Below are 27,516 nucleotides of genomic sequence, written 5' to 3'. Positions count from 1 at the left end.
CCACAATCCTTGTTGTCCCAATGATGTCATTATTTTTTAACTGGGAAGGGAGGAGATCTAAATTATTCCGAGGGCTGCACCGCCTCCCCAGCCAATAGGGACGGGGCGCAGATACGCGGAGCGGCCGTTCCCTGGATAGGTGGGAGGGCCTTATATTTCTCAGTTTCGTTCCTTAGAAATTTTACTCGCCTGAAATACGCTGCAGCAAGGTCGCGAAATCGTGAGAAAAGGAAAGCCGTAGTGAGATCCTCGGCATTATATCTGCGGAAACGGTAAGACGTTAACGTTTTCGGGGGGAGGCCGCTTAAATTTGGCGTTTTTGCGATTTATATAAGTAGCGAACGGTACTTTACGTGAAGGGGGAAAAAAGTAGGTGTTGGCTGCTTTAGTCGGTACTTTGACAATAAACAACTTGAATCTTAGCTTTGCTTTCGTTTCGTATTTTTATTTTCATTTTTTTTATTGAAGGGGTCCGTAGGACATTTATGTGATGCGTCTGAGGAAAAACTTTTCTTTTCTGCGGACTACAAACACCTGTTCTCACTGTTTTGATGCTGTAATACTTATTAAGCAGCGTTCGGCACAGCTACGTGAACTGTTCAAATCTGAGCATTTACACCGGTGATTTGAGGTGTTCCTGTCTGATGTCCAGATGTGTTAATTTAAAAAAATAAAAAATACGTTAGCAGCGATACTTTACCACATTAGAAACTTCAGTGCTTTTTAATTGTCGTAGACCTATCTACTGTTGTATACAAAAACATCAGTTTCACCAGCTGATAATTGCAGGGGTGGGGGCGGTCGATGGGATAAATATGATCTGAAAAGACTGAAATGGTTTTTAAATAGTTTACGTAAAATGTGCAGATGTTGCTATATGACAGATTGAGTTCGTATTGCTTGATCGAGAGGCGGCGGTATGTCCGAACCCCCCTTGATCAAGCCTTGCTTCGGTTCTGGTTCGCTAAACGGGGTAACTGCATGTTGTGACATTAAGCGGTAGTGAAATGGACTGCTCACGACATGGCAACATTCCTGTTGCCTACATGATGGTTAAAAAAAGTTTTTGTTTCAGATTGAACATAAACCTGTAATGATAATGGACGGCAATGGTTGTTTGTGGGCGTGGTATTTTCTGTCTGGTTACTGACTTCTATTTTGAATGGAGACATCAAAGTTTTATCAGAGCTCTCCTTTAACCCTTTCTAGCCGTTTGCGGACACAGGATGTCTTCCACTCATGTTACACGATGGTAAACAAACAGAAAGACTTGGTGTGCGGTGCCGGTCATATTCCTCGAGGGGAAAATATAGAACTGCATGCTTTTGTTAACGTTAGTAAGTGTCAGTGGATCTGTTGCTTCGAAGTAACAAGTTAACCAAGGAAGCCTCTTAATGTGAGTTGTATAGTGGTATATCGATGCTGACGTTAAAGGCATTGAACTGGCCAGTGGTGTTGCTGTCTGTGAGACACACACACTCACACCTTTGTAATTGTATCTTTGTGGGGACTCTCCATTCATTTCTAAGGGGAAAACTCTAATCCCAACATGACAACCTTAACCCCTACCCAGCCCTAACCTTACCCATAAGTAACCAAATTAAATACGAGACTTCTCACATTTTTACTTTTTCTTTGATTGCATTCACAGATCTTTGTGGGAGTCTGAAAAATGGTCCCCACAGCATCAAAATAGCAGGTTTTTATCAAATTGTGGGGGGCATTTGGTCCCCACAATGTAATGTAATCCTAATCCACACACTCACACCCACACACTCACCTTTCGGACTTCGATGCCATTTCTTTACTTGCTCTCGGGACAGCGCTCATTTACACCTCTACTGCAAGCCTTTCATTTTACAGGAATTCGTCCACTTGCCCCAATACAGAAAACTTAACCACAGTTGGACCTGTTCAAAGGAATGTGTACATTCTGTGCACTCTAATGGCAAATTTGAAGTAGACTAACAACAGATTTTGTTTTTGCACTAGTTTTGGGCAGAGTCGTATGACTTGCCAGTAGTTTCACTGATTTCTTTTGGAATGAATTTGTTAGTTTCCGCCAGTGAGTCACCCTGACCTGTTCTACCATCTCCAGGCTGTTAGTTGAAATTAGTGTAAATATTAATTTCTTCTTCTTTTTTTTTATTTTGCCATTTGATCAGTTGACTTTTTTATAATTGATATGCTTGTACATAATAGTTTTCACTTTAGGTTTGAAAAGCACTGAATCTGTCATAAGCAGTTATTGTTTGTACATATCATGCTGGTATAGACCGAATGGCATTTCAAACATGCTGTCTTTCCTGACTTAAATGCTCATTATGGCTGATATTGCACCATCTTGAATTGAGCCTGATTTCAACAGAAGGGATACTGTTTCTAGGCATTGTGGTTAAAAGTGGAGCAGTGGACTGCTCTGTAAGCAATTTCAAGACCTGCTTTCCATGCTGGGTAGCATTTGTGGTGTCACACTTCTGAGAAGCTTATTGCAACAAAGCAACCAGGTTGTGTGGGTCTAGCCCTGCCTGTGCTGTGTTGCAATGGTGTCCAGTGAGCATTTGGCCTGATGAACTCTTATTACTGCAACGAAGGTTGATAAGTTCACTTTAGCCAGGGAGCTGCACTTCATATGTGAGTTTCATTATGTCAAATCAGTGTTAAGTCCCAAATTTTTTAATGACGTTAGTGCCTCACTCGCCAAGTTAACTTGTCTTCCTGGACCTGTATTGGTGCTCCACAGCCTGTCTATTCTTCAGTCTACTTTTGTCAGTCCAAATGCTAAACCACCACCACTTCTGGTGTACTTATTGGTAGCCTGACGTATTAAGTACAAGATCTTAATTGTGCTGTCTGTTTGCATTGTGTTTCTGGTTTTTCAGGTTTCAAATTTTTTTTCTCATTCACAATCACGCTAAAAGTGTGCTGTATTTATGACAGTGGTCTTACCAAAATGTGTCAGTTGTTCATAATGTTGGTTCTGCCCAGGACCAGTATTAACTAGCAAGTAACTGAGTAACTGACATTGTGATGTTCTGTTTTATGGTTTCTTAGTGTAGTATGTCAGTTGAACTCTTTACTTGCATATGTGGCTGGATATTGCTAACTTTGTTGAAAATTGTACAATCCTGTTAATTCCTACAAGCAACTGGGGGTAGTTGTATTTTGGTTTTCAAATACATGTTTGTTTATGAAGGTCATTGCAGTGGAATTTGAAAGTATATGCAATAAAATTATGATTTTTCTCCTCTTTGAATCTGGCGGCAGGGGTTGTGGCCTGGTTTTAAAATCATGAAGATACAGTAAATTTCTAATTTTTCTACACACTATCACTATTTTAAAAACCAAGCTAAGGAAAGCTATTCTGTGTATTCTAAGCATCTGTCCAAGTTACTGAATTGTTCATTTTCATTGGGGTGGCATCTGTATCAGCCGATGTCGATTTATCAAAAAGAATTGAGTCTCTGTAAGAGAACAGTTTGTATCTAGGGCAGCAATTGATGTACCAGTTGCTGGACTTCTGAAGATTAAGGTTCCATGTTTTTATCAAATATAGTGGCTGTGTTCTATAACCTGAATGCTACAGGAACTGCATCAGCTCTGTAAATGTTCCGGCCAAAATAATGCCCAACATCAGATTCACACTTTCTTCTAATCTATTACAATTAGCTGCTAAATTGTAATGGATCTTTCACCTTTTAAGAAAAGTATTTAAACTGAGTATTTGTTATGCATACTGCATGTTGTCTGGTATTACATGATGTATACATCAGTATTTTCTACAGAATTTGTACATCTTGTTCGTTGTGTTTATAGATTAGGTGAAATGCATCTGCTACGTGGTATTTATGAAGTGTAGATTTAAAACCCTGATTTGATTGTAAAATTCAACTTGCAGGATTTAAAATTCAGTTATGATGAAACAAAATTCCACCCCGGATTTGTTTTGAATTTGTTTCAACAGCTTTTTCCTGATTTGTAGCATGTGCTTTTTGAATATGAAAATGGTGTTGCGACAATGCCAGAGGGAGTTATTTTGGGACGTGTAGCTATATTGATTTTCATTGGTATTAATACCGGGTTTGCTCACATTTTGTATTATTCAGACAGGGCTTGATGCATCTAGTAGGCATCAATAGCAAATTAGGTCATGAACTGTGAACAGCCAGTTTCTTTCAGGACCAACCCACTTAGATGAAAGAGGAAAATAATTGCTGAATTATTTATTATTTATTTTGCCTTTAATCTTTTAAATATGTAACCTGATGCTTGGCCACACGGGCTGCTGGATTTCACCTTTTTGATTACTATTTTGCATGACAATGGCAGCAGCATTGAATGTGTAATCAGATATATATAATTTACTACATGGCTTCCACAGTATTTTTATTCTGGAGGAGTGGTCGAGGCTCTGTTGTTGTGACAGTGCAGATTGGTATCTATTGTAATTTGCCATATGCACTTTCCTTGATCGATTTCTGACTCTTTCGGGGAGGGGGATGTCAGCAACCCAAGTGCAATAGGAATGGGTAATTGTTCTATCACCCCAAAGCCAGTGATAACTTACTGTTGTCTGGCTGCTTAATCCAGCATTTCTTTGGACAAATCTATTGCTTTGCCGTTGAATAGGGGAATGGTTCACTTTTGCTGTTATTTCAAACCAGTGACCTTGTCCCTAGTTTGAGCCTCTTATGTGCTGGCAAAAAGGCGGAGGTTTTTCTTTGAGCATTTCAAACTTTCACTTGACTTGGTTGCTGGACTTATTTGTGTGGCAGCAGCTTGGCCCCTGTTATTCTGTGTGTTATTTATTTTTGTTTGTTTCCTGACATTTGTTAGCCTTGTGTGCTTTGAGATTGTCCTAGTGAAATATGACAGCGCCTCGAGGTGCCTGAAGGGGGTGGGAAGATGAGCAATGACAATGTAATCTGTTAAGAGCACCTCGGTATTTTTGACGGGGTGCCCAGCTGGTATGGAGGAACAACCTGTTGGATGATTGCACCCTCGTTCCTCCCCCCTTAACGTCTTGCCTGTTGAGCTTGGAAACTACCTGACAGGATTGCCCATGGGAGGCTTGACTGAAGCCAGGGCCTGGTTTTTGAGCGGTCTCTCCTAGAAGGGAGGACGGCGAGCCTGCGTGCGTGTTTGTGACTTGCATGGGAACTGCGTGTGTAATAACCATTTTATTTATTTTGATGGCTCTCACATTGCAGGCTGTCGGTGGTGGTGGCAGGGCCTCTGAAAATGGGTTGCCTCCAGGGCCGAGCCATCTGTTAAAGTCTGGAAGGGAGGTGGGAATGAGATATACATCATCAAAGGTGATCCATTGAAATTCGCTGACTTCTACTCTGAGATCCTCGTTTTAGTTTACTGACGCCCCTAAAAATTGGCAGCCTTTATCTTAGTTTTCCTTCTATCTATTTATTTTCCCTCGTGTACTTTTTTAAGGACCTAAACTGATCTGTCATTATACTGGGAATGTTGGTAAAAGGTGTGTCATGGATGCAAACCATTATAGTATCTCCAGTAGCTGCTTTGTTCATTGTTAGTAGTGGAGAAGGGATCAAATTTCAGGAATTCAGGAAGTTCGCAACTGCATGTCTAGTGTGCAGAAAATGAGTGCAGGAGAGGTGCAGGGACAAGGGCAATGCAGTATCTAAATGGGCCACACTCTACTAGCACAGGATCAAAATAGACTGGGGGGGGTGTTTTTGAATATGGAGAGGGAGAGGTCTGCAGTCCTCACTGGACTGCAGGCAATGGCGGCATGTGGTCTGTACAGGGTTTGCTGCAGTGAGAACTTGGTTGAGCAACATGCCCAGAAATCTGGACAATGGGGAAAAACGAGTTGGGCTGTGGAAAGGAATCTGGATTTGAAAGCCACAACTCTATTGGATGTTCACACTGACGTAGAAAAGCCTCTTAGAGGGAAAAGGATAATTATTTCTTTCTTAACCAGGCATTACTGTGCCAGTTACTGTGTACCATGCTCCGTATAAAGGTAAGCCACCTGGAGCCAGGTCATGTAAAGTGAGAGCTCTCTTGCCAGGATACCAGTCCCAGTGGGTGATAGAGCTTTAACTGAATTAATGGTCACTGCCCTTGAGATTTCTACATAATTTGTGGCGTCATCTGCAAACGGAGCTTAGTCATTGGGAAGGTGTCACACCTACCCTATAATGTGAAAAACCCTTCAGTCTGCTATGGAAGAATTATATGGGGGGGTGAATTAATAACTTAGTATTTGTGAAACAAGGAGTTGAATACTTACACAAAAAAAAAAAAAGCTGGCGGCGTTGGATTGAGTTGTGCCAACAGACACAAAGTACTGCTGACAAATCCCCTGCTTTTCTTCTATACCATCTCCATGGAATCCAATATATTTCTGTACAGTGGAAGATGAATATCTTTCAGTGACCAGTTCTTGTTATTCTCACTTTTTTTTCTCTTTATTTCTCACAAATGCACTACACTCAGTCCACAGCAAGGATAAATATAATTAATGGGCTCAGAGAGTGCATGAAAAGGAACAATCATTAAAATAGCAAATCTCACAAAGTTTAGTTTCCTATGACTGAATAAAAATGTTTTGGTGTCACATAGTCACCTGGCTTGAGACCATCAATATTGCAGTCCATGCAGTGTGGCAATTGTATGTGCATAACATGTGACGTTTAATATTAATTATGCATGCCTGGTCTGTACTACCACAACCTCAAAACTACCCTTCCAAAATCATTCACCAAATGAGAGCTGATGTGGGACTGCAAGTACAGGATCAACCCAAGAAACTGCATGACGTATTCATTTATTCATTTATTTATTTGATGTAATTGAGTATTAATCAAAGTATATTTGTATATTTGTATATTTAAGGCTCTTTTCTGATCTCCAAATGCTGCTCTGAGGTTTTTCTCTGCTATTGGAAGCCCAAAGAGCTCTGGGTACTTAAATCTGAGGTTTATTTTCTTCCCCTAATGCTGGTCTGTAGCATCAATACGCAGCATGAGACTCTCGGTGACTCTGGCCTACATGGGCTGTTTACCTGAATATGCTCTTACCCATACTCTCGTGGTCAGTTTTAGTCTGTCACTTTATCCATTTTGCCCCAACATTTGCTAGGTGTTTTACTAAAAATATATACGTATTTTAAACAGTGTGGTTTTCTGGTTGTAATCTTGTTCATATCAATCTGTTCCTGAACTTGGAAAATGAAGAACTTGCCAGGGAGGATGTGATCAGTATAATCTTTTTTGACTTTACTTGTCCTTCAGGAGATCAGCAAGCCCCTGCCGTTTTGAGTCATATTGTCATATTTGGTGAAAGTGGAAGGTCATGCCGGCGCTTTTGCGGCCCAAATTCCTAACCACATGGTTAGATTTATACTGTCTATGTGACATGGAGCTATTATGCAGAGATTAAGAAATATGTGGAAGTTTAATGGCCTCTCACTATGACTGCCTAGGGGCCTAGCACAGTACGTTAGCGAGGCTTGATTGAAAATGGAGAACGGCAGGCACGCAGGCCCATGGTAGCCTCCTCAGCTGATTAACGACACCGTCCTCGTTTTTTAATCTGCCGAGCACTTTTACAAAGGAGCTGTTCAGTTAGTAAAGATGATAAGCTTGACTATTTCAGTCGCAACAATAATTTCTGGCTTATGGTTTAGCTGGTGTCCAATTTTTGGGGTTCCCAACCTACAAGGAACAATTTTATTTTTTTTTAATTATTATGACATCACAAATGATTCTTACAACATGACTATAGCTGCATGGTTAATTTATTCTAGTAACATTTAACACCATATTTCTGGAGTAAATATTGTGGTTAAAATTGTGCAAATACCTAATCGTCCTCAATGCTTTGCATTTTGAGGCATCCATCTAGTGACATGAGCTGCTTCGCTGGTGGATGCTTTTAGAAATATTTGGCAGGTTATGTGGTCCAATGCAAAGAAGGGTCCTAATGAGTCAGAAATAAAGTACAGGAGGCCCAAGTGAAGCTCTGTTGACTATAAAAATTGTACATTTAATATGAAGTACACAGGGTAGAGGTATTCCTGTGAGATCCAATTTAAATAGCGGAAAATGCAATCAGGATTTTTTTCTTTCTTGAGATCTTAAACCATGGAGTAACTTTTGTATGTATGTGTGTTTTATTGTGACTGTCATTTTATAATGGCCTGTAGTCATTTCTAAATGCAGGAGACATTGGAGAGGTAGTCTAGTAAACAATGACTTTAAGATACTCAACAGAACTGGTGTCTGGTCTGTACCTCAAAGAAACAGAACAGTGGCATATTTACTTGGTCTCGTATTTGGTGGCGTTTGTACAACAATCGTAATGTTACTGCTTTGGTCCCCCCACCACCACTCAACCTAGCCATGATGGCTATGCCCACTACAGTCAATGAATGTGTGTGCAATATTAATGGGGGCAGTGGGGGACTGTTATTCTGAGGACATTGAGGCAGTTTTAAGGCTTTTAAAATCGAAACGTTTTTTTTAATTTTATGTTATTTCGTCCCTATGAAGATGATTTATGGATGCTAATGTACCTAATGTTACTGGTTTATTGGATGGGACATTATACTTGGTTCTGAAAATGCGTGAATATTTTATCAAATTGCCACAGAATTTCTTTACTTCTTTAAAATGACAATGTTCTAATGGTAAAGTTCCCTTCAAACCATTTGTTGCTCTGCTTGTTGTCGGCCACTCAGAGAAACCTTTTCAAACAAAACATTTCAAATAAATTCCACAATCCACTTCCCTTGCTGTCTGATGGCCCAGTACTGTTTTCTTCTCCATGTTTGCCAGTAGATTCACAAAGAATCAAATGACCCTGTGGAGCTGTAAACCTGCTACAAGATGAAGGTGTTGATAATTTATCATCTTAAAACATAGCTAATGATTTCCTGTAGTCAGTCTAATATAGCTTGGTGATTATCTAAAATTTTAAAAGTCTGCCTTTTGGGTTGTGTAGCCAGCATGAATCACAATTTGGCAAATCCATTGCTTTATTTGGGGGGGGGGTGTTTTAGAATGACTTGACAAGCCGAGGAGGGGTTTAAATATTGGGGATGGGGAAAGCTTTCTGAACTTTTTCTGCCTGTAGCTGAACTTCGATCTCTCTTCTGTTGTCCAGGTCTGCATTAAATGACTTGGTTTGTTTGCCGAAGCAAGCATTAATATTGGAGTGCACTATAACTTTTTTTTTTATACTTTTTTTATTTTTCCATAATGACATGAGTGAGCACTAAGAAGCCAGACTACCATTTAATACATATTTTCTTAAACCTGGGACAGGGAGACACATCGAACCATTCAAAAGCCCTGGTTTAATTCCATAGCTGTCTGTGAACTGTACCTCATTTCCACAAATGTCTCCTGGTAACCAAAAACTAATTCTGAACCCCCCCGGCTTTACACTCCACCTCTATTGTACTCCAACGAGGGGAGTGAGAAGCCAAATAACTTTTCATTTTGGCCACATTTTAGACATGCACAAGGGAAGTTTTGGAGGGATGATTTGAGCCAGGTTGCATGATGCAGTAATGCATAAGATTTTGATGTTTGCTCCGTTGACGACTACTTAATCTTACCATGTTTTCATCCAGCAGTTCCCTGTGGTTGGTTTGTTTTCTGGAAACCAAATTTCAAGTGTCTGACCCTGGGTGTACAATGAATTGCTGAATGCACTTCCTGCATTGACGCTAGACAAGCCTTTGGTCTGAGTAAAAGTCCCTTGTGAACGGCAGAAAAAGCGAAGCCACTGTAGCCGATTGAGGATCCTGTGCTTTTGGACCCCCTGTAACCCTAAGCACTGGTGCTCAGATTTGGCTGTCAGTCACTTGAAGGGTGAATAAGTCTGAATGTCAGAAACTGATTTGGCCTGTCAAGTCATTTATATGATGTTGTTGTGTTTTTGGGCTGGAAAGTACTCAATTTTAACTGCCCTGTCAATTTAAATTCCATTCTGGGTATTTCCAAGACCTCAGTCAGAAATAGTCCCAGATACCATTGAAATGATCAAACTGAAAAGGTGTTTTTCTTTCATTAATGTGAGCAAGAAAAGCACAAATACCTAAGCTGATGTAGGATACAGCAGTATCATTTCCTCTTCTCTTGTTCTTGCTTTACATGTTCAAACACTCCCTGTTCTTGGTATCTTTTTAAAAACCACAATCTTTCTTTCTTTTATGTGTCTTATCTCTGGCATTTGGAGCAGTGGTAGAGGATTGGTGTAACTGAGCAGGTCAGGTATGGACAGCCCAGAGATCAAAATATGATGATTGGTATGGTGACACAAAGATAATCCTGTTAGATAAGATGTGCATTCCACAAAGAGATCCACATACTTTTTTTCCCTTTCCAGCCTGCAAAAGCGGACAGATTTCTGCCTTGCTTGGAGTGCTTAAAATAGACTGTCTACAAAACATGCTTGGTGGAAAAATTACCTGGGATTAACCTGGAAGGAGGCTGCACCAAAAGGTTTTCTTCTGCTCAAAAAAAAAAATATCCCAAAACTTAAAGCCAAGAAGAAAAATCTTAAAGTCAGTGTTTTGTAATGGCCTTAATTTGCATCATATAATTGCTAGTTGTAAGATGCTTTTGCAAATGGTTCACCAAAAGGAAATGGTCTCTTGCTTCACAATGTTAAATCATCTTCAGAGTTTTTGGAAGCTTCCAGCTGTAATGGCTTCTGTGTATGCATGCTTGGCATCATTAATTTTAAATTGAGTTCCTTTTAATAATTATCAAACTATTAATGGTTGTAACGAATAACCACAGAAACGCATACCATATTGGGTGGACCCGTCGTGCTTAACGGTGAATGGTGTTTTAATGCAGATTGATTTGTCTCATAATGACATTTTATTTTTAATCTTGAGCCTTGTCAGATTTTCGTGGGATAAGTTGTTTTCTCTCATTAATGCCTTTTCACTTTATTATCTCAGGGGGCTGTAGGCTGAGATCAGACAATTAATTGGAAATTATTTACTACTCCTTCAGATACACACTTGCTGAACATTTGCTATAAACATTTGTAAAAAAAGTCACACAACTAGACATTTTTTATCTAATATAAACATACAAAATCATGAATTGAATAACACACTGCATTACACAGGTGAAACGCTCTAACATTAACACTCATTCATTCAGAAAATGGAATGATTCTTTTTTCTTGTGTAATATGACAGGTGTTGTATGGCCTGTTAGTCATAAACTGTTAGCTCTATCATTATTGCACAAATCTAAGTCTTTAAAACAATTTTCTGTGTAATATACCATTGTTTTAAAAAGGAGATGCTGCATTGAATGGCATCTTGACTGACTAGCTTCAAATTAATATAAACTAAATTGTTGCTGTCAGGTCTTAGTGATTTGCATGGAAGTGTGTGTGTGTGTACAGTTTCAAATTGTGTTATGTAATATGAGCAACTGTCATTCAGTTTTGCATACCTGTTTTGAAAGATCAATAATTCCTTTTCTATAAATGGTTTCAATATTGCCTGTAATTGAAAATTCTCCTCTGTGCTTTTTGATTTAAGTTAAATTTCAGAAGCGGTAAACACATAATTCTTATCTCGTTGAAGCTGCTCTGCATATTAATCTATTTTATTACTTGGTGAGGTTTTCACATGAGTTTTGCACTAATTCTAAGATCTTTGCGCTGGCTTTAAATCTGCATTTACTGTATTGCCAAAGTAGGTGATGAGCAATATAATAAGCAATATGGTCAGCAAACTATAGGAGGTGTCCTGCACCAAACATGTGACCCCCCCCCCCCCCCCTTTTCCTTATAACATTTTCCTGCTGTAGCTGTTTCTCTGCAGAGAAGTTATTTGCCTGCAGGTTTTAAAGCTGTAAACTACAGTAGTGGCTGCATTTCCTTTACTAATTAGGCATGGTGCCGCTCTGGCTTATGTAGTTTTATTCTAGCTCTTCTGTCTTGGATAGGATATAGTTTTTGTTTTAACTAACTAACCAAGTAACACAATAAATGTAATCATTTTAAAGACAAGGGTAATTAAAGCTACTTTTAATTTCCATAATGACGACTTTTTTTGCGCTTGGATCTTGCAAAGAGTCTCTGCATTTTGGATCTTCTTATGCTGCATTACTGTCTGCATAATATTTGCCTCACTTCATTGTAATTTTTAAATGTTTTATTCTGCAAATTCAGACCCTGGCATCCATTCCAGGGTATAGCCCAGCCTTGTGTCCTATGCTCAAAAGCTCCCCAGTGACGCTGACCAGGAGAAGCACTTAGGGTGCGTTTCCACCGCACCAGGTACTGTACTTTCGGTGCTACCGCTACTTCCATAAACTACCAAAAGTATGATGCTTCTTTTGCGTCAGTTTTCCGCAGGCGTACAAACTGGTACCGGGGCTAAATGACATCATCAGTGACCGCCCCCGACTGACATCATCACAAAGCGCGGCGTGGTATTTCTTTTGCTGAATTCAAACATGTTATTATGATCCTTCACTTTCCTGTAGTCCTGCTTTTAAGTTTTTTGATTTTTCATGCAGCATTGTTTGGTGTTTCACGTCTGCCCCATTTCTTCCAAGCGACTTGCTATTACAGCACATACTTCGAGTCGCACCATCCAAATCCCGCTGGATTTGTTCATCCGACCATATGGCGATTTTAAAGCTTGTGTTTTCTCGTTTGTCCATCCTTCCATTTTACTTTTTTATATATATTTTTTTTCTACTGCTTTTTATTTTATTACTCGTTTGCTGTGTGTTTCTAAAGATGGTGTTTATGTTTCAGCGGCAGGCTATTTGCATAACCAATCTACAGCAAATACGTTTGAAAGTCCCACCCCAAAGTACCGAAGTACTGGTTTGGCACTTTCGGCAATGGAACTTTCATGGTGCTTGACCATGAAATGGAAAATGGAAAAGCAAAAGTACCGTACTTTGTGCGGTGGATAAGCGGCCTTAGAGGACGGAAGTATGGATTGATGGATGGATATTCACACTTTTACATGACTGCTATGTTTGATAACCTTTTTCCAGTTGATTTTCCTGACAAAATGTGAATTTGTTAATCACTGCTCTATATGGAAATTGAGTTTTTTTTCCTCTCCCCATGGTGTTTTGGGACTAAACTATGCAAACCATTTATAGTACAGAGAGCGCCGTGGTGAATCATTCAAAAATAATTCTTTTACTTCGGGTCCTGATTTAACACGAGTCTAATTGGTGTTGATGGTGACACTGTTGCAGGTGCTCAATGCCTAAATCCAAGAAATTTTCTTCCTGTGGAATGACATAATGAACTTTGTAGGTCGTTAGCCTGGCGGGAATGGAATGAGCCAGTGGGCCAATGTGGCATCCCCTCATTTCTCATCTCTCATTAGTTTGCTCTCATGGTTCTCTAGTCACCTTCCCATTCAGCTGTTCTGTGGATGGAAATTCATTGGGCCACTTAGCGTGCCGACTCCTTGAGTATGAAATATGCTAATGAATATGACATTCTTATTTTTAAAATCAGCTTGGAGTTTTAAACCTTTTCTTGGTTTGATGGACATCTGCACCATCTGCTGCCCTGACGTTTAAACCTAGTGAGATTGAACCTGCTTGAAACGACCAAAGGCTAGTGAGGATATGCCCCAGGCTTAGTATTACAGAGAATTTGGTCAATGTAATGCTACATACATCACAATTCGGCTTTACTTTTTACTGCTAATGTGTGTTTTTCTAGTTTAGTGTTGTGTTCCCTGGCAAGGGAATGTACATTATGGTTTTGGCATGGGGTCACTGCAACAGATGCTTATCTTGTTAGCACAATCACTGAAAAGTATTTGATGCATGTTTTTCAAACTTTGCAGGCACATTGCATGGGTGAAGATCTGGAAATGATTAAATTGTGAGACTTCGCACCAAAATTGAAGCAGTACCACACGGTAATGGCAAAGAGAAGTAGCTTCAGACTAGAGATGCGCTGATCCGATATTAGGTCTGGATTGGCACCGATACCGATGCAGTTTGACAGATCGGGTAACGGCCGTACGCGACCGATCCATGTCCAATGCTTGCTTGCTTTTTTTTTCCATAAAGGAGAGCTCCTATTTTGTGTTAATTCTGTACAATAAATTGCAGAACAGCTCTTTCCCCTTTTTAGATGTGCTTTTTTGCTGCATTCAAGCTGAACGCTAACGCTGCCACTCAGTAGGTGTGAGCGCAGTTAATTCTGCCTGCTGTGATGTCATGCACATACCATTTACAGTATGGGTGCAAGAACATCAGTTAAGTGGGTGGCTGTAGAAGATGCTTGATCTTGTGACAGAGTAACTCAAAGTGTTTAATGAATCTTCGTCAGACTTCCCAGGAACATTGTGTAGGTCAAGGTACCCCAGTTCTGGTCCTGGATGGTCAGTCTGGAACACCGTTTATAGATTTCCCTGCTGAAACACACCTTATTCAGTTAACCTGATAATTATCAGGTTTGGTAGGTGTGTTTTGAGCAGGGAACTCTACAATCTGTGCTGCAAACTGGCCCTCCAGGGCTGCAATTGGGGGGTCCTTGGTGGAGGTTGTCACCTGGAACCTATTTCATCACACCAATTGTGACACTTAGTTGGTGGCACATGGAAGACGGCCACTGATCTGCTTAGCCTGCTTGCACTGAAACACGTCACACTTTTTTTGTAGAGGTGGGGAGAGTGTGCTGGGTAGGAGTGACTTGTTGAAGTTGGTGGGAGGGGTATGGATTAGATTTGGGGGCAGGGGGTAAAATGTAGTTTCAGCCTGTTGACACAGTTGTGCTACTTCTGTATTATTCTGATTGAAGTCTCTTGTGTTCTGTTCATGGTGGCTATTTTACTTATTTTGAATTTGCTCACATGAAAGCCGTTTCCTCATCCTGAATTGGGACATGACCTAAAAGGATTCTGGGACTTAATTACATCCTCTCCTCTTCAGCATCCCATTGTTTAATGACTTCTGAGGTGTCCTGTGATATGCAGTTGTCATTTTATCATTTTCTTTAGCCTGTTCATACATACAGTATATACAGTATATTGTAAATAGAGGTATATTAAAGTAAGTCAGGTTAAGCACCATCCTCCGGGATACATTTTCAGTCTGTCCTGGGACCTGTACCTGCACCTTTAGCTGTTTTTGTAAGTTTTTTTTTTTTTTTTTTTACCACAGCGCTACATGCTGTGCCGTTTTCATGTCCTGATCCTATTAGAGATGGGTTTAACGCACGCTTTATTTGTGGAAAAACACAATCCCCTGCCTCCCTCCTTTTCTGCCAGTCATAATTACTTGAGGTCCAAGAAGAATAGTGGCTTGCTGAGTAGGCTGCTATTTGGCAGAGGCTTATCTGAGCCCCACCTCTCTGGCCGAGCCCAGCCTGGCTGGTCCATGGTTGTATTTCAGGGTTAGTATGAAAAGAGCAGCCTGTCAGACTCCCCAAAGCGCAGGAAGAGGATTGTATTTCACAGGGCAGGTTTCTGACCATTGCTAATTCTTTGGCCTGTTGATGTCTGGCCAGCCCCCAGTCCTCTGAGGCACACGGGTGCAAACTTGTGACCGTCTGGACAGAGCAGTGGGGGGAGAATCTGTGTTGCCTTAGAAGTGAATGTTGCTTTGATATTAACTTTGTGGAAATCATCACCTTGGCAGCAATGTTTTATCTGTCCGTCTTCTGGTCGTCCTTCCTGCAGACGAATATATATTTCGAAGGATCAGTTGCAGTTTTGCATCTCAAACTTTTGAACTCGGGCTGCTGTGCCATAAGTGGATGTTTTCTTTCACGGTCTGTAAGGGGCTTTACTTGTATGTTTTGGCTGAGGTCCTGAAATGTGCGCTTCTGTGTAAGCACTTTGAAATTGTTTTAATGTTAGTTGTTTCAGACTGAGGACTGATCCCACTTGGGGTGATTTTGCAACCCCCACCTGATCAGCAATTTTCAGAGTTGAGAGAAAAAACAAAGTAGCTTTATCTGGTTGCAATCATGCCCTGTAACTTAACAAGTAGGCCAATGTGTTTCGCTGTTGCAGTGCCCGTTTTATTTAACTGCCTGAATTGGCTGAAAATGTACCACTGCAGGTGCTCATTTTGGATTCACCTATCCCAGCAGGGCTGGCTTCACTACCACTGCGGCTGCTTTCCTGTCTTGCTAATTTTTTTTTTGCAGCTCCACCCCCCCGCCTCACTTAAAGACTTGTAAATACTGACCACCAGAAGACTGTCTGAATAAATGACATTACCAATTGTGTCACGTCAACTAGCTGGAAGAATTTACCACTGTGAAGTATGGTTTCTCTTGAGAGGCCCTCTGTCAGCTCACCAAATATACCACTGCTGTGCAAGCAGGAGATGGACAGCAGCCGTCAACCAGACATCAGCTGTTCAAATTTCATACCTACCTTGATTTTTATAAATAATTTTAAAGGATGGTAGACTACTTATTGCTTTCGTTCCTAAGCATTCATCTTTTTTTTTTGTGATGTTGATAAATGGAGAGCAAGAACTAGTGTTTTATCACAAGGAACGTAGTTTCCCCAGGAACAAAAATGATGCAATTTACTTGAATTCATGCATTTCTCTGCAATTTTTTTTATGCCCTACACATCTTAAAAATCCAGAACTCGCGTCTGAAAACTTCCAGATTAAAAATTAAATCCTTCTTGATCTGGATTGTAGACATTAGAAATAGACTTTCTTCAGGGTTACTTATGTTCTAGATAGATCATTTTTGTGGGCTGCTACAAGGGAATATCATGTTTCAAGCCATGGGCTGTTCCTGCTTGGAACGGTACCAGTTAATGCCATCTCGCCAACGCACTCAGAAAGACAGTGAGTCGCTTTCCTCTGTGTGTGACACACCAGAGAGGCTGGACTCTGAAAGGTCAGTCTGTGTTGGAGACCTGAAAATCACATGGGTCCACATAGCCTGGGGTCCACAGAATAATTCTCAATTATGAATGATGTAACAAAACTGTTCTTGGAACCCAAAGCTCTTCTAACAAAGCTTTTTAGTTTAGGAAAAACTGGAACAAATGTGCATTTTGCTGGGAACACTCACGTCAATGTTAAACATGGACACACAATATAAATAAAACCAGGTGTAGTTCATGCAAGTGGCTCAGTCCCCTCGAAGTACGGCGCTAAATGCGCCGTCTACCAAGCTGCGTTTGCATTTGGTTTAGGTGAGTGATTCTCAGACCAATCCTTGTTTTTGATCCCTCCCAACTCCCCAAGGTCTGGTTTGAGAATCACTGGTTTAGGTAATTGTCTGCTGCAATCTGCTGCCCCTAGTCCTTTTTCAGGAAGGGACCAGCTGGACCATTGTCCACTTAGGCTGAGAATCCCGGAGTCTGGGTAACCGGTCTTTGTGAGGGTGTGCTTTTTGCTTTTTTTGTTTTAAATTGTTTTGGCAACCCAGGGTTTCAAATCTTGGGAATGAATGAAGTTAAAATAATTTATTGATTTTGAGTTTTTTTTGTAAATTTTACTTAGTTTTTGGTATAAAATTAAAAAAAAATAAATGGTGTGCCATGTTAATGATTACTCTCATTTGAGGGGAAAATCCTTCATGTTTACCTTCACACTCTTATTTTTAGAACATATCCACATAAATCAAAGTGATGCTGATCATGTTGAGAAAACGGGGCAGAAACATTTAGTTTTAGAAACTAGTGGAAAGGGCTGCTGTGGGCTTGACCCAGTACTGAAATAGATCTAAATCCCTACAACTAGAACACAAGGTATTAGGACCTCGACAGAAGTGCTATGGCCCAATTGTGAATGTCTGGTTTGCTGTCCTATTACAGGGTAAATCTATTGCAGTTTGGTCAAGTTTTTTTCTATTTACATTGATTTAGTTAGAAAAAAAAAATCCCAGACCATTAAGGCTTTTTTTTTTTTTTTTTTTTTTTTTTTTATATACCTTTTTCGTGGGAAACAAAGAATAAATTCTAGGGGAAAAATCTGCATATAGGGGATCCGGGTATATTTAGCTTTGTGATGACATGCATGAGTGCATGAAGAAGCTGATAATGGGGACTGACACATCCTGGCAGGGTGCAGAGGAAAACAATTCTGCTGCCCATTAACTTCACATTCCAGCCTAACTGATGTATTCTACCGGAGCATCTCGTATCTCCACGTATTTCCTGAAACTGGACTGTTTGGCGGGGAGCTGGGAGGGAACAAAAACATGGATGGTCTGGGGGTTTCCAAGGACCGGGTTGGGAAACACTGATGGAGAGTGAGAAGTTGTCCCTAATCATTTTTACTAAACTTCTCGGTGTGGGGGGGGGGGGGGGTTAACCTGGTTAATTTACACATGAATGCTGTAACGTTGTCATATCGGAATCTTTTTGAAAGAAGTTGTCAATCGTGTTTTATTGCTATATGATTAAAAATATGTCATTTCTACTCTCAGGGAGCATGTTAAGACCATCCAAATTTTGAATTGCATGCAAAATCAGCTGAAATTATGGCACGCTTTCTATTTTAAAGCCTAACATTTTCCCTTGTAGTTATCGCTTGCATGTTTGCGGTTTCCTGTTGTGACATACTTGAATAATTTATGAACCTGATATGTAGGTGGGATTTTACCCTTTAGAAAGGGCTTCTATGCACTAATACGCATGCCTCGACGAGCAGAAGCATGGGGATCTGCTGTTTCCATGGTTGCAGGACCTTATGACCTCTTTTGGCCAGGTGTCTGAACTTCCCAGTGTTACCAACTAAACCAGTGTTACTACCAGTTAACTTTTTTTTTTTTTTTTTTTGAATAAGTGAACTTGCAGCTGAAAATGCATTTCCTCATTTACTTCAAACTAATGCAGTGTTTTTTTTTTTTTTTTTGTAAATTTCTTTACCTTCCTTGGGGAAAAATATGAGAGATGCGAAAAAGGCAGACCTTTTCACGAACCAGGTTCTCCAGGTCTGTTCAGTAGACTGCCATGTAACACTTTGCGTGAGAATATCGTCCAGCACTCTGCTGTTTGGTCAATATGGCCTGACTAGGATGTTTGGGCTGGCTGCTCTGATGTCATTAATTCAATACTCTGGGGGTCCGAGCATGAGCCCAGCACCTCTTAAACAATGGGATACGGACGTTCAGGCGAGCTTATCGAGCACACAATGTCCTATTGTCCTTCCTCGTCTGTGTCGAGGCAGCCTTACAAAGCACCGTTGAAGCGCTGAAGCGATTCTAGTGCTACCTCTAATGTGCTCCTCCAGAAGTGAACAAGTGCCAGTTGAGCTGAGACCGTTTCTAAGTAACAGGAGCTGATGCTCTGCCTGTACCTACTAGGTGAAGATCTCTTAATTCCCAAGGTCAAATAAGGAGAATCAGTGGCGTTTTTACTTTTTCCTGTCTTAGCGTTTCTGCACACATTTCGGTCTAAACATCAGAATGACTTCACTGCTCCATAATCACTTGCTTCTGTTTGTTTGTTTTTTTTTTTTTTTTTTTAATTTTATTAAATGTTGATGTCTTTATATGTTTGTGTCCTTCCAGGCATTAATTGTAGGCTTCCCCCAAAGTAAATTACGTCCTCAATGAATAATTCCAAAAATAACTCACTTGACCCTGCAATGAGAACTCCTGTATTTCAGGCCTTTCAACAGCCTAAGCTCCCGTGATTCCCAGAGAGATGGCGGCCGTTGTATGCTGTGCTGTATATGTGCCGCTCCGCACTGTTCTCGCATAATCCTTGCTTTCACTCCTGTTACCCTCTCCTTCCCAGAGAGATGGCAGCAATCAGGAAGAAACTGGTTATTGTGGGGGATGGAGCATGTGGAAAGACTTGCCTCCTCATAGTCTTCAGTAAAGACCAGTTCCCCGAGGTGTATGTGCCCACTGTGTTTGAGAACTACATCGCAGACATCGAAGTGGATGGGAAGCAGGTAAGTAAAGGAGCAGCAGCACCGGCTATGATCGCCACAGCCAGTCCCTAAACTTTTTGATGTCTGTCTGCTTTTGTGCTACTGACACAAAATGTTGCATCAAACCATGGTGGTTAGTTCCGTTGTTTTCACACTTCATCTCAACTTGAAGCCAGCTCTAGCTTCAGCCCATCTGGCCCAGCCAAATTCTCTGATCAATCAGCGGGAGTGAAGAGAAGTTAAGAACATGGATCCAGACTTTAAATGCTGTTCTTAAAATGCTACTGTCATCGATGGCAGATTTAACAAGCAAGATATCTCTTACCAAGGGAACAGTAATTGTTATAGCATAAACATCCTTTTAAATCTTGATGTCTGGCAGACACTTTCCTCAGAATGTGTGTACGTACTTACACACACACACACACACACACACACAAATAAGGTATCTATGTGGGGACTCTCTTCATTTTCTACAATTATAACCCTAATCCCAGTTATGACAACCTTAATCCTACCTGGTCTTAACCTTAACCATAAGTAACCAAAAAAATTATGCAATTTTTGATTGTATCAGATTTTTCTAAAAGTGTGTGTGTGTCCAACACAGCTTCAGGATGTATATAGAAGCAATCTGAGTACGCTGTAAAAAGGAAACCTACCATGTAGGGCTACAAGTGGAAGCAGAAAGGATGATGAGAGGAGAACTTCCAATTCATACATACTTCCTGTGTATTACACGAAAACTATTTTACCCTACACATTGTGTGATATCTGCCTCTCTGTGTGTCTTGGTTTCTTTAAGTATGCGTCATTATATCATTTTTATTAGCATTTTTCCTGGATCGCATACTCGATGCTATCGTCATCTTAGGGTATATGCCTTGTGATATGGGCTCCTGCAATAAGATGGTCTCACTCTGCTAGTACTTGTTAGTTGTGACACATCGTGCCTGCTGCTTTCAGGCTGCACATTCTTTGTAGCCTGTGAACATGTTACTGCATTCCATTACTCAGTTGCTTATTGTCCACTTTAGTTCCGTTATAGTATCTCTATATGGCCATGCGGACTGAAGGGCCTTCAGGTGAAATGCCTCCCCTTAAGGGCACAAGAACAGTTTCCCTGCTACGATTTTAGCCCTGTTGCTCAGATCCTGTTACTCTTGATCATTCATGACTGTTGCCTACAGACCCTAACTTAGTGGCTGCGGTTTTACTGTGAGTTTAGGTTGAGTACTAAATCTAAGCCAAACCATTATACATTATACATACCCTCTGGTGTCGATTCCATAACGTTCTGGATTCTGAGAAAGGGGTGCTTCACCTTCTGTAGGTTGCACTGTGTAAGCTTATAGATGTTCCTTCCGTACTTACTGTCCTCTGCAACGCAATTGTAGTAAACCATGAGTAATAGGCTTGTTTTTATACATCACTCCCATTACATTGCCTGTCCTTAGATGTTCATCTTTACATTTATCATGTAGACTAGGATGGCTGATGCCCTTCTGGCTAGCATAGTACAGACGTCTACCCTAGGGCCCTGTAGTGCAGTCTTGCAGTCTCACCAGCATGCTATTGCTGGCGCACAGGTGGAGTTGGCTCTATGGGACACGGCTGGCCAGGAGGACTACGACCGCCTGCGGCCCCTCTCCTACCCCGACACCGACGTCATCCTCATGTGCTTCTCCATCGATAGTCCTGACAGTTTAGGTAAAGGGTCTGAGGTCTCTGCTATACATTTATCTCCGTTATGGAGGGCTTCACTTAATCCATTAAGTTGTTATTAATACCTTGTGTAATTATTTGAATAATGATAATGTCAGAGATTAATTCCTGGGGGGTGGGGGGGGGCTGCCACTTTTTTTTATTTGACGGTCAGCCACCCACTATTTATAAGCTGATAGGTTCTTATTCTGAGTCTAGTCTTCTGTGTCTGTGTAAAGTTGAAATGTTAAATTCCACCACCTACATAACAACTAGCACACATTTTTATCCGCTGCTTTTAGCTGCTTACTGTTCTTTCTGTATGTCTCTTGCTCATGCCCATTGTCATTGATCAAACGTGGCAGAGAACATCCCAGAGAAGTGGACCCCCGAGGTGAAACACTTCTGCCCCAATGTCCCCATTATTCTCGTGGGCAACAAGAAGGACTTGAGAAATGATGACCACACGAGGAGGGAACTGGCCAAGATGAAGCAGGTATACCCTACTTTCCCTCTATTTAAAAGGGCAGAACCAATGATGCACTCTAGTCTTGAGGTGACTAAGCAGGGTAGTACCACACTCCTAACATCATGCGGTGTTCAGGTTGCTTCATTACTCCTATGCTAGATGTAATGCTACTCGAACACCTAAATAATATTAACAATTATATAATTGTAATTGTTATCTTTGAATACTTTTTACATACTTTGCATTATAGGTTAATCGCATTAGACTCTGGGGAGAATGCACGTTCCTCTAAGAAGAGAGAATTTTATGTTTTTGCTGAAAATTTCCTTATTAACATTTATGGGATACTGTTTCCTGTGTGCTAATTGTCTCTAGCATTTAGCATTTTCAGCACATTTTTGGAAATATTCAGCCCAACGAAAGCTCAGTTCATACCAACTTCCTGAAACTGAACAGCTTGTCTTGCATAGTATGTGTGTAAGCAGCAGCCTGGAAAGCTAAGGGTGGTCCTGGTTCTATTTTATTCACTTCATCTACCTCTGAATATTAGGTATTGTGTCGCACCCACCAAGGCTATGAGGTATGCCATGGGGGGGCGGGGGGGGGCAGGTCCACTTGACAGGGGACATCTTTCTTCAGTGGTTATTGCAGACGTTACATTTGCAAACGTGGCACAAACGCCAGTCCTAGCGACTGAATGCAGTTTAGTAGTCTAACACAGGTGTCTTTGTTCACTCAGGAGCCTGTCAAGTCAGACGAGGGCAGGGACATGGCTAACCGCATAGGGGCTTTTGGCTACCTGGAGTGCTCAGCCAAGACTAAAGATGGAGTTCGTGAAGTATTTGAGATGGCCACCAGGGCGGCGCTACAAGTGCGCAAGCGCAAGAAGAGAAGTGGCTGTTTATTGTTGTGAAGGTTGTGGGGTCTGAAACAATGAGGGTTGTGGGGGTTGTTGGGGGTGGCCAAGCATTAATAAAACACAAGAAGGATCCCTAAGTAACATCTGCCCCATGTTTTTCACAAGCAAAAACAAGAGAAGAAAAGCAAATACTGAAAACAACAGCAAACTGGGCAGATCCATAGGTTGGATATTTTATATTTGCTTTTATGTTTTTCACCTGTTTTTCTCCTATTCAGTTTGTTTCTGCAGCTTATCATTCTGTTTATGTGAGGAAATGGATAGTATGTATATGTCTGTCTGCATGCATGTTTTTATGCGCACGCATGTCTGTTCAGCTCACCCACAAGTTAGCAGCACATTGATTTGTGAGCTTTGCTTGACGTCATATAAATAATAGGTTGGGGGGCAAATTGGGTGGATTGTGCCAGCTTCCTTGTCGAAAGGGTGAAGTGGATGGGGTGACGATCAAATGAGCGTCATGAGTTGGTCTGACAGAAGCCAGCTGTGCTCAGTACCTTCCAGCCTTAACGTTTTACATTTGATGTGGCATGTGTGGATTGAACCTGTCAACCGATTCCTGCCACGCCCCCGCAACCCCCATGGGACTCTCCAAGCTGTCATGGAGGTGTAGAAAGCTGCGGGGAAGCTGTCTGTCTCCTGTCACACCACACCTCAGTGTAGTCAAATGGACTCTATAGCCTCCCCACTTATCAACATGAGAAAACCAGCCCTGTTTTGGACGGAGGGTGCAGTGTGTTCTGATCATAAGCTGCAAAGCTATGAGGCTGTTTCCCAACCCGGTCCACATGGGCCCCCCCAGACAGTCCATGTTTTTTGCAAAAATGTACGAAACTGGAAGGGACCAAAAACATTGACTGTTTGGCTGGGAGCTGGGAGGCAGCAAAGCATGGGCTTTCTGGGGGTCTCTGAAGGCCGGGTTGGGAAACAGTGCTATAAGATATTGCCATATGGTCAGAGAGGACTGTCCAAGGATAAGATGGTAGCACAGCCTCCTATCATTGTACCTTTCAAGTTCTCTGTAAGGCAGTATCTTTCTGTCAAATGTAATCACAATGAAAGGAAAGAAGGGTGAAATGTAAGGTAAATAACTGGCAGAATTCTGAACCTTTTAAATAAATTATAGGAAGTGATATGGATCTGAGAGTGCCAAGAGACAGAATATTAACCAGCACAGCAATTCAGAATACACGGAGTAGTTTTTCCAGGGCTACAGCCAGCCTAAATGGTTTACAAACTGGACTTATGAGTGGATGACTGGGAATTCAGGTACCAAGAAGAATTCTGCGGTTGTAGAAAGCTGCCTGAATTGTTTCTCATTTATAAACTGAAATTGTACACCTGCACTTCACTGTTTGGATAAGACTTTGCATTACAGCTATAATGTATAATCATAATGATGAATGCAGGCCTTTAACTCTTCTTTCCTTCTGGGTTCTAGTTTGATGGGCTTTCCTACCTTGCAGGCTTATTTAGGACCTGTAGGGGTTCTGGGTAATTAGAATGACTGGGTGAGCAGTGGGTTACCTGGAGGGTTTTCTTCATGCCTCAATTTTCCCCCCATAAACCCCCACAGCACTGCTGTAATGCATTGAGATGACTATGGAATACTAAGTCTGAGTGTAGGCTGTGCGTCACCTGTTCTAAATCAACATATCATAACTTTAATGGAGCTCTTCTGCTCAACTCTTCACTCCAGGTGGACTAAGGCCAGTCAAGCATGTTGTTTTTGTCAGTATGATAGCCATAACTTTCTGTGACCTGTTTGCCTTACCCTTTTGATATGACAGATTTACTTTCTGTAAGTGCTGAATGCTTGCTGGTGTTTGACATCCTTGACATGTTAGTACTGCTTGCATAAGGCTGCAGTCCTTCAGGTAAAGAGGCCAGAGACACTCCAGCGTTTACTGTCAGAGCTAATCATGGTCGCTGGGCTTCTAGCCATTTCGTGGCACCTGTAACAACTACTTAGACTTTTATCCCATTCTTATAAAGTGTGCCATTCAGATGCTAAGCTGTGTACAGTCTTGTTTTTGAACCTCACATGGCAGGAATTAGCAGGTGACTATACAACTGGGTTTTGCTTCATAAGGTTACTAGTTGCAGAGTGAATTTCTTTGTTACTCACTTAAAGTAATACTGAGCAACAATTGCTTATCTATACCAGTTGGGTCTCCCTAAAAATGTTAAATGTACACACACACCTTCTGGAGTTAAACTGACGTACAACTAATGCTAGCATGTATCTCAGCCTGCAGTGGCTCCAGACTATTCAGTATAGGCCCGAAACTTTTTCTTTTCCCTTACATTCCTCCAATTGAACATCACACTATGATGGTGACATCAAACTGCAGCACTGGTTAGCAAATGGTCAACCTACTCGGATGCGCTCGTCTGAAGTGTCACTGATGTAGTAACAGTGTGTTTGGCCAAGTGGAGGGAAGAACTTGTTTAATGATGCTTCAGACCAAACTCAGAAATACATTAGATGAAAGGATGTCGATGTGGGTTAAGAAATGTGCAGAGCATAAAATTCAGAATATGCTGTATAGACATAATACCTGGGAATGCTAGAACCACAACATGTGCATTAGATGGGCTTTTGTGTGATGTGGTTTTCAGCAGATCCCTACAAAGGAAATAAAGCGTTTTCATTTAAAGGTCAGCATCTGGAGAACACTGCCCCCTGGAGTCCGTAAATGAGAGGGAATCGGGGTGCAACAGCCTTATATATCGCATATTGAATTTTAGACTGAACAAACTTGAATATTTTTAGTTTTTCAAAGAATGGTGTAGCCTAGAAACTCAAAGAAAAGGCATGCAAGAAAGGTGAAAGGTGGACAGAGGAAAAACAAATATTTCAGGCCCGTAACATTGCCATTGCATATACAATACATCCATTTACAAGGATTTAATTGTTGGCCAAAGCAGTACAGTCATCTGTCCTTTTTAAAGGTCAAAGTTCTGCAAGGATTCTAGGGATTAAAGTATGGGGCCATCTGTAATGGATTTCAGAGAGGACACAGAACGAAGACCCTCTGAATTCACCACAGATTTGAAGACCACCCCAATGGCCTTTGTACTAGTGGAGCATGTACTGTACCGAGTAAAGTGTTTGTGAGAATTTTATGTGTCTAAGATTAAACACCAATACATACATATACAAATTGTATCCCTTTGTTTGCATGGGTCTGTACCTGACCTCCCTTTGTTACTGTATTTGTCCTTTGGGACAACTTTGGTATGTTGGACTGTTTTCCTGCCACTGATTTTGTTTTCCTTAATTTTCCAGGATTAATTAAAAGTGCTAAAATAATCGAGATTTGTATAAATGCTGATTGTCAATGCTTTGTAAACTGAACTAGTGTTGTAGCAAATGTTCAAATAAAGAGAACACCATCACATTTTTTTAATGGCATCTTTAAACCATACTTTTTACATCCTGTTGCTTCAATTTACCTGAGTCAAAAGGGGTCTTTACAAATAAGCAGCAGAAATCAACATGCACTTTCAAGATTTTAATGGGTAACAAAAGATTTGATGCAATAGAAATGGAACTTTGTACTTTTATCAACTCTCAGTAAGCCGTCTTAGGCTCAGAATACTCTGTAATACTCTCAGAATAATCCATACACCTAATACCAGCAGAGTGAAATTAGCAATGACTTGGGGGAGACCAGGGACAACTGCTGAATTTTCATTTTATTTCCTCGGGGAATGCATATAGTTTTGGGACTGTGCCATTGCAGATACTTTGTCATTAAGACAATAACTCAAAGTATGTAAGAGAGATTTTTCAAACTTTGTAGAAGCGTTGTATTGAGTGGCAAACTGGAACTGATTACATTTTGAGACTGATCATCGTAAAATTGAATTAATGCCGCATAGTGATAGCAGAAAAGGGGCAGTTTCAGATGCTTGATCTCAATATGACAGTAACTCAAAGTATTTGATGGTTTCCAACTTTGCAGAGGTATTGTATGGCTCATGAACTGAAACCTTGTGAACAGGATAACTCTGCTATTATTGCTCCATTTTATATTTGATGGTTCTTCTTAGCGCTTCACAAAAACATGATATGGATGTAAATCTACACCTAATATACCTGAGACAATTGGCTCCAGAAATGTAATTTCAGCGGCATGGAGCAGCAAAAGGTGAAAAGGGAGCTTGCAGCTGCCATCTTATGCACACAGACATCTAAATATATTCCATGGATCTTTTTGCAGGGGCGGCATGGTGGTGCAGTGGTTAGCACTGTATGGGGTGGCGTGGTGGTGCAGTGGTTAGCACTGTCGCCTCACACCTCTAGGACCCGGGTTTGTGTCTCCGGTTGGGTTACATGTGTACAGTTTGCATGTTCTCATGTTGTTGTGGAGTTTCCTCTAGGTACTCTGGATTCCCCCCACAGTCCAAAGATATGCTGAGGTTAATTGGAGTTACTAAATTGCCTGTTGGAGTGCATGTGTGAGTGAATGGTTTTCAGCAGATCCCTACAACCCATCCTGGGTTGTTCCCTGCCTTGTGCCCATAGCTTCTGGGATAGGCTCCAGACT

General features: G+C 41.0%; 1 protein-coding gene across 2 annotated transcripts; it reads left to right on the top strand.

The window, feature by feature from the left end:
* Positions 1 to 112: 112 nt before the first annotated feature.
* LOC125745283 (rho-related GTP-binding protein RhoA-D-like) lies at positions 113 to 26,364 on the top strand. Of its 2 annotated transcripts, XM_049017975.1 has the most exons (6): positions 131 to 272; positions 5,211 to 5,315; positions 19,730 to 19,889; positions 21,458 to 21,578; positions 21,938 to 22,068; positions 22,781 to 26,364. In XM_049017975.1, exons 3-6 carry the CDS (start codon positions 19,734 to 19,736, stop codon positions 22,952 to 22,954), a joined length of 582 nt encoding a protein of 193 aa, XP_048873932.1. In that variant the 5' UTR covers positions 131 to 272; positions 5,211 to 5,315; positions 19,730 to 19,733; the 3' UTR covers positions 22,955 to 26,364. The 2 variants fall into 2 exon arrangements, with proteins under 2 accessions (XP_048873931.1, XP_048873932.1); XM_049017974.1 differs by lacking the exon at positions 5,211 to 5,315 and having other exon boundaries at positions 113 to 272.
* The last annotated feature ends 1,152 nt before the right edge of the window (positions 26,365 to 27,516 follow it).

Source organism: Brienomyrus brachyistius, chromosome 6 (assembly GCF_023856365.1).
Source record: "Brienomyrus brachyistius isolate T26 chromosome 6, BBRACH_0.4, whole genome shotgun sequence".
Taxonomy (NCBI): Eukaryota; Metazoa; Chordata; class Actinopteri; order Osteoglossiformes; family Mormyridae; genus Brienomyrus; species Brienomyrus brachyistius.
Note: the sequence above shows the minus strand (reverse complement) of the source record. Positions and strands in the feature narration are given on the sequence as shown.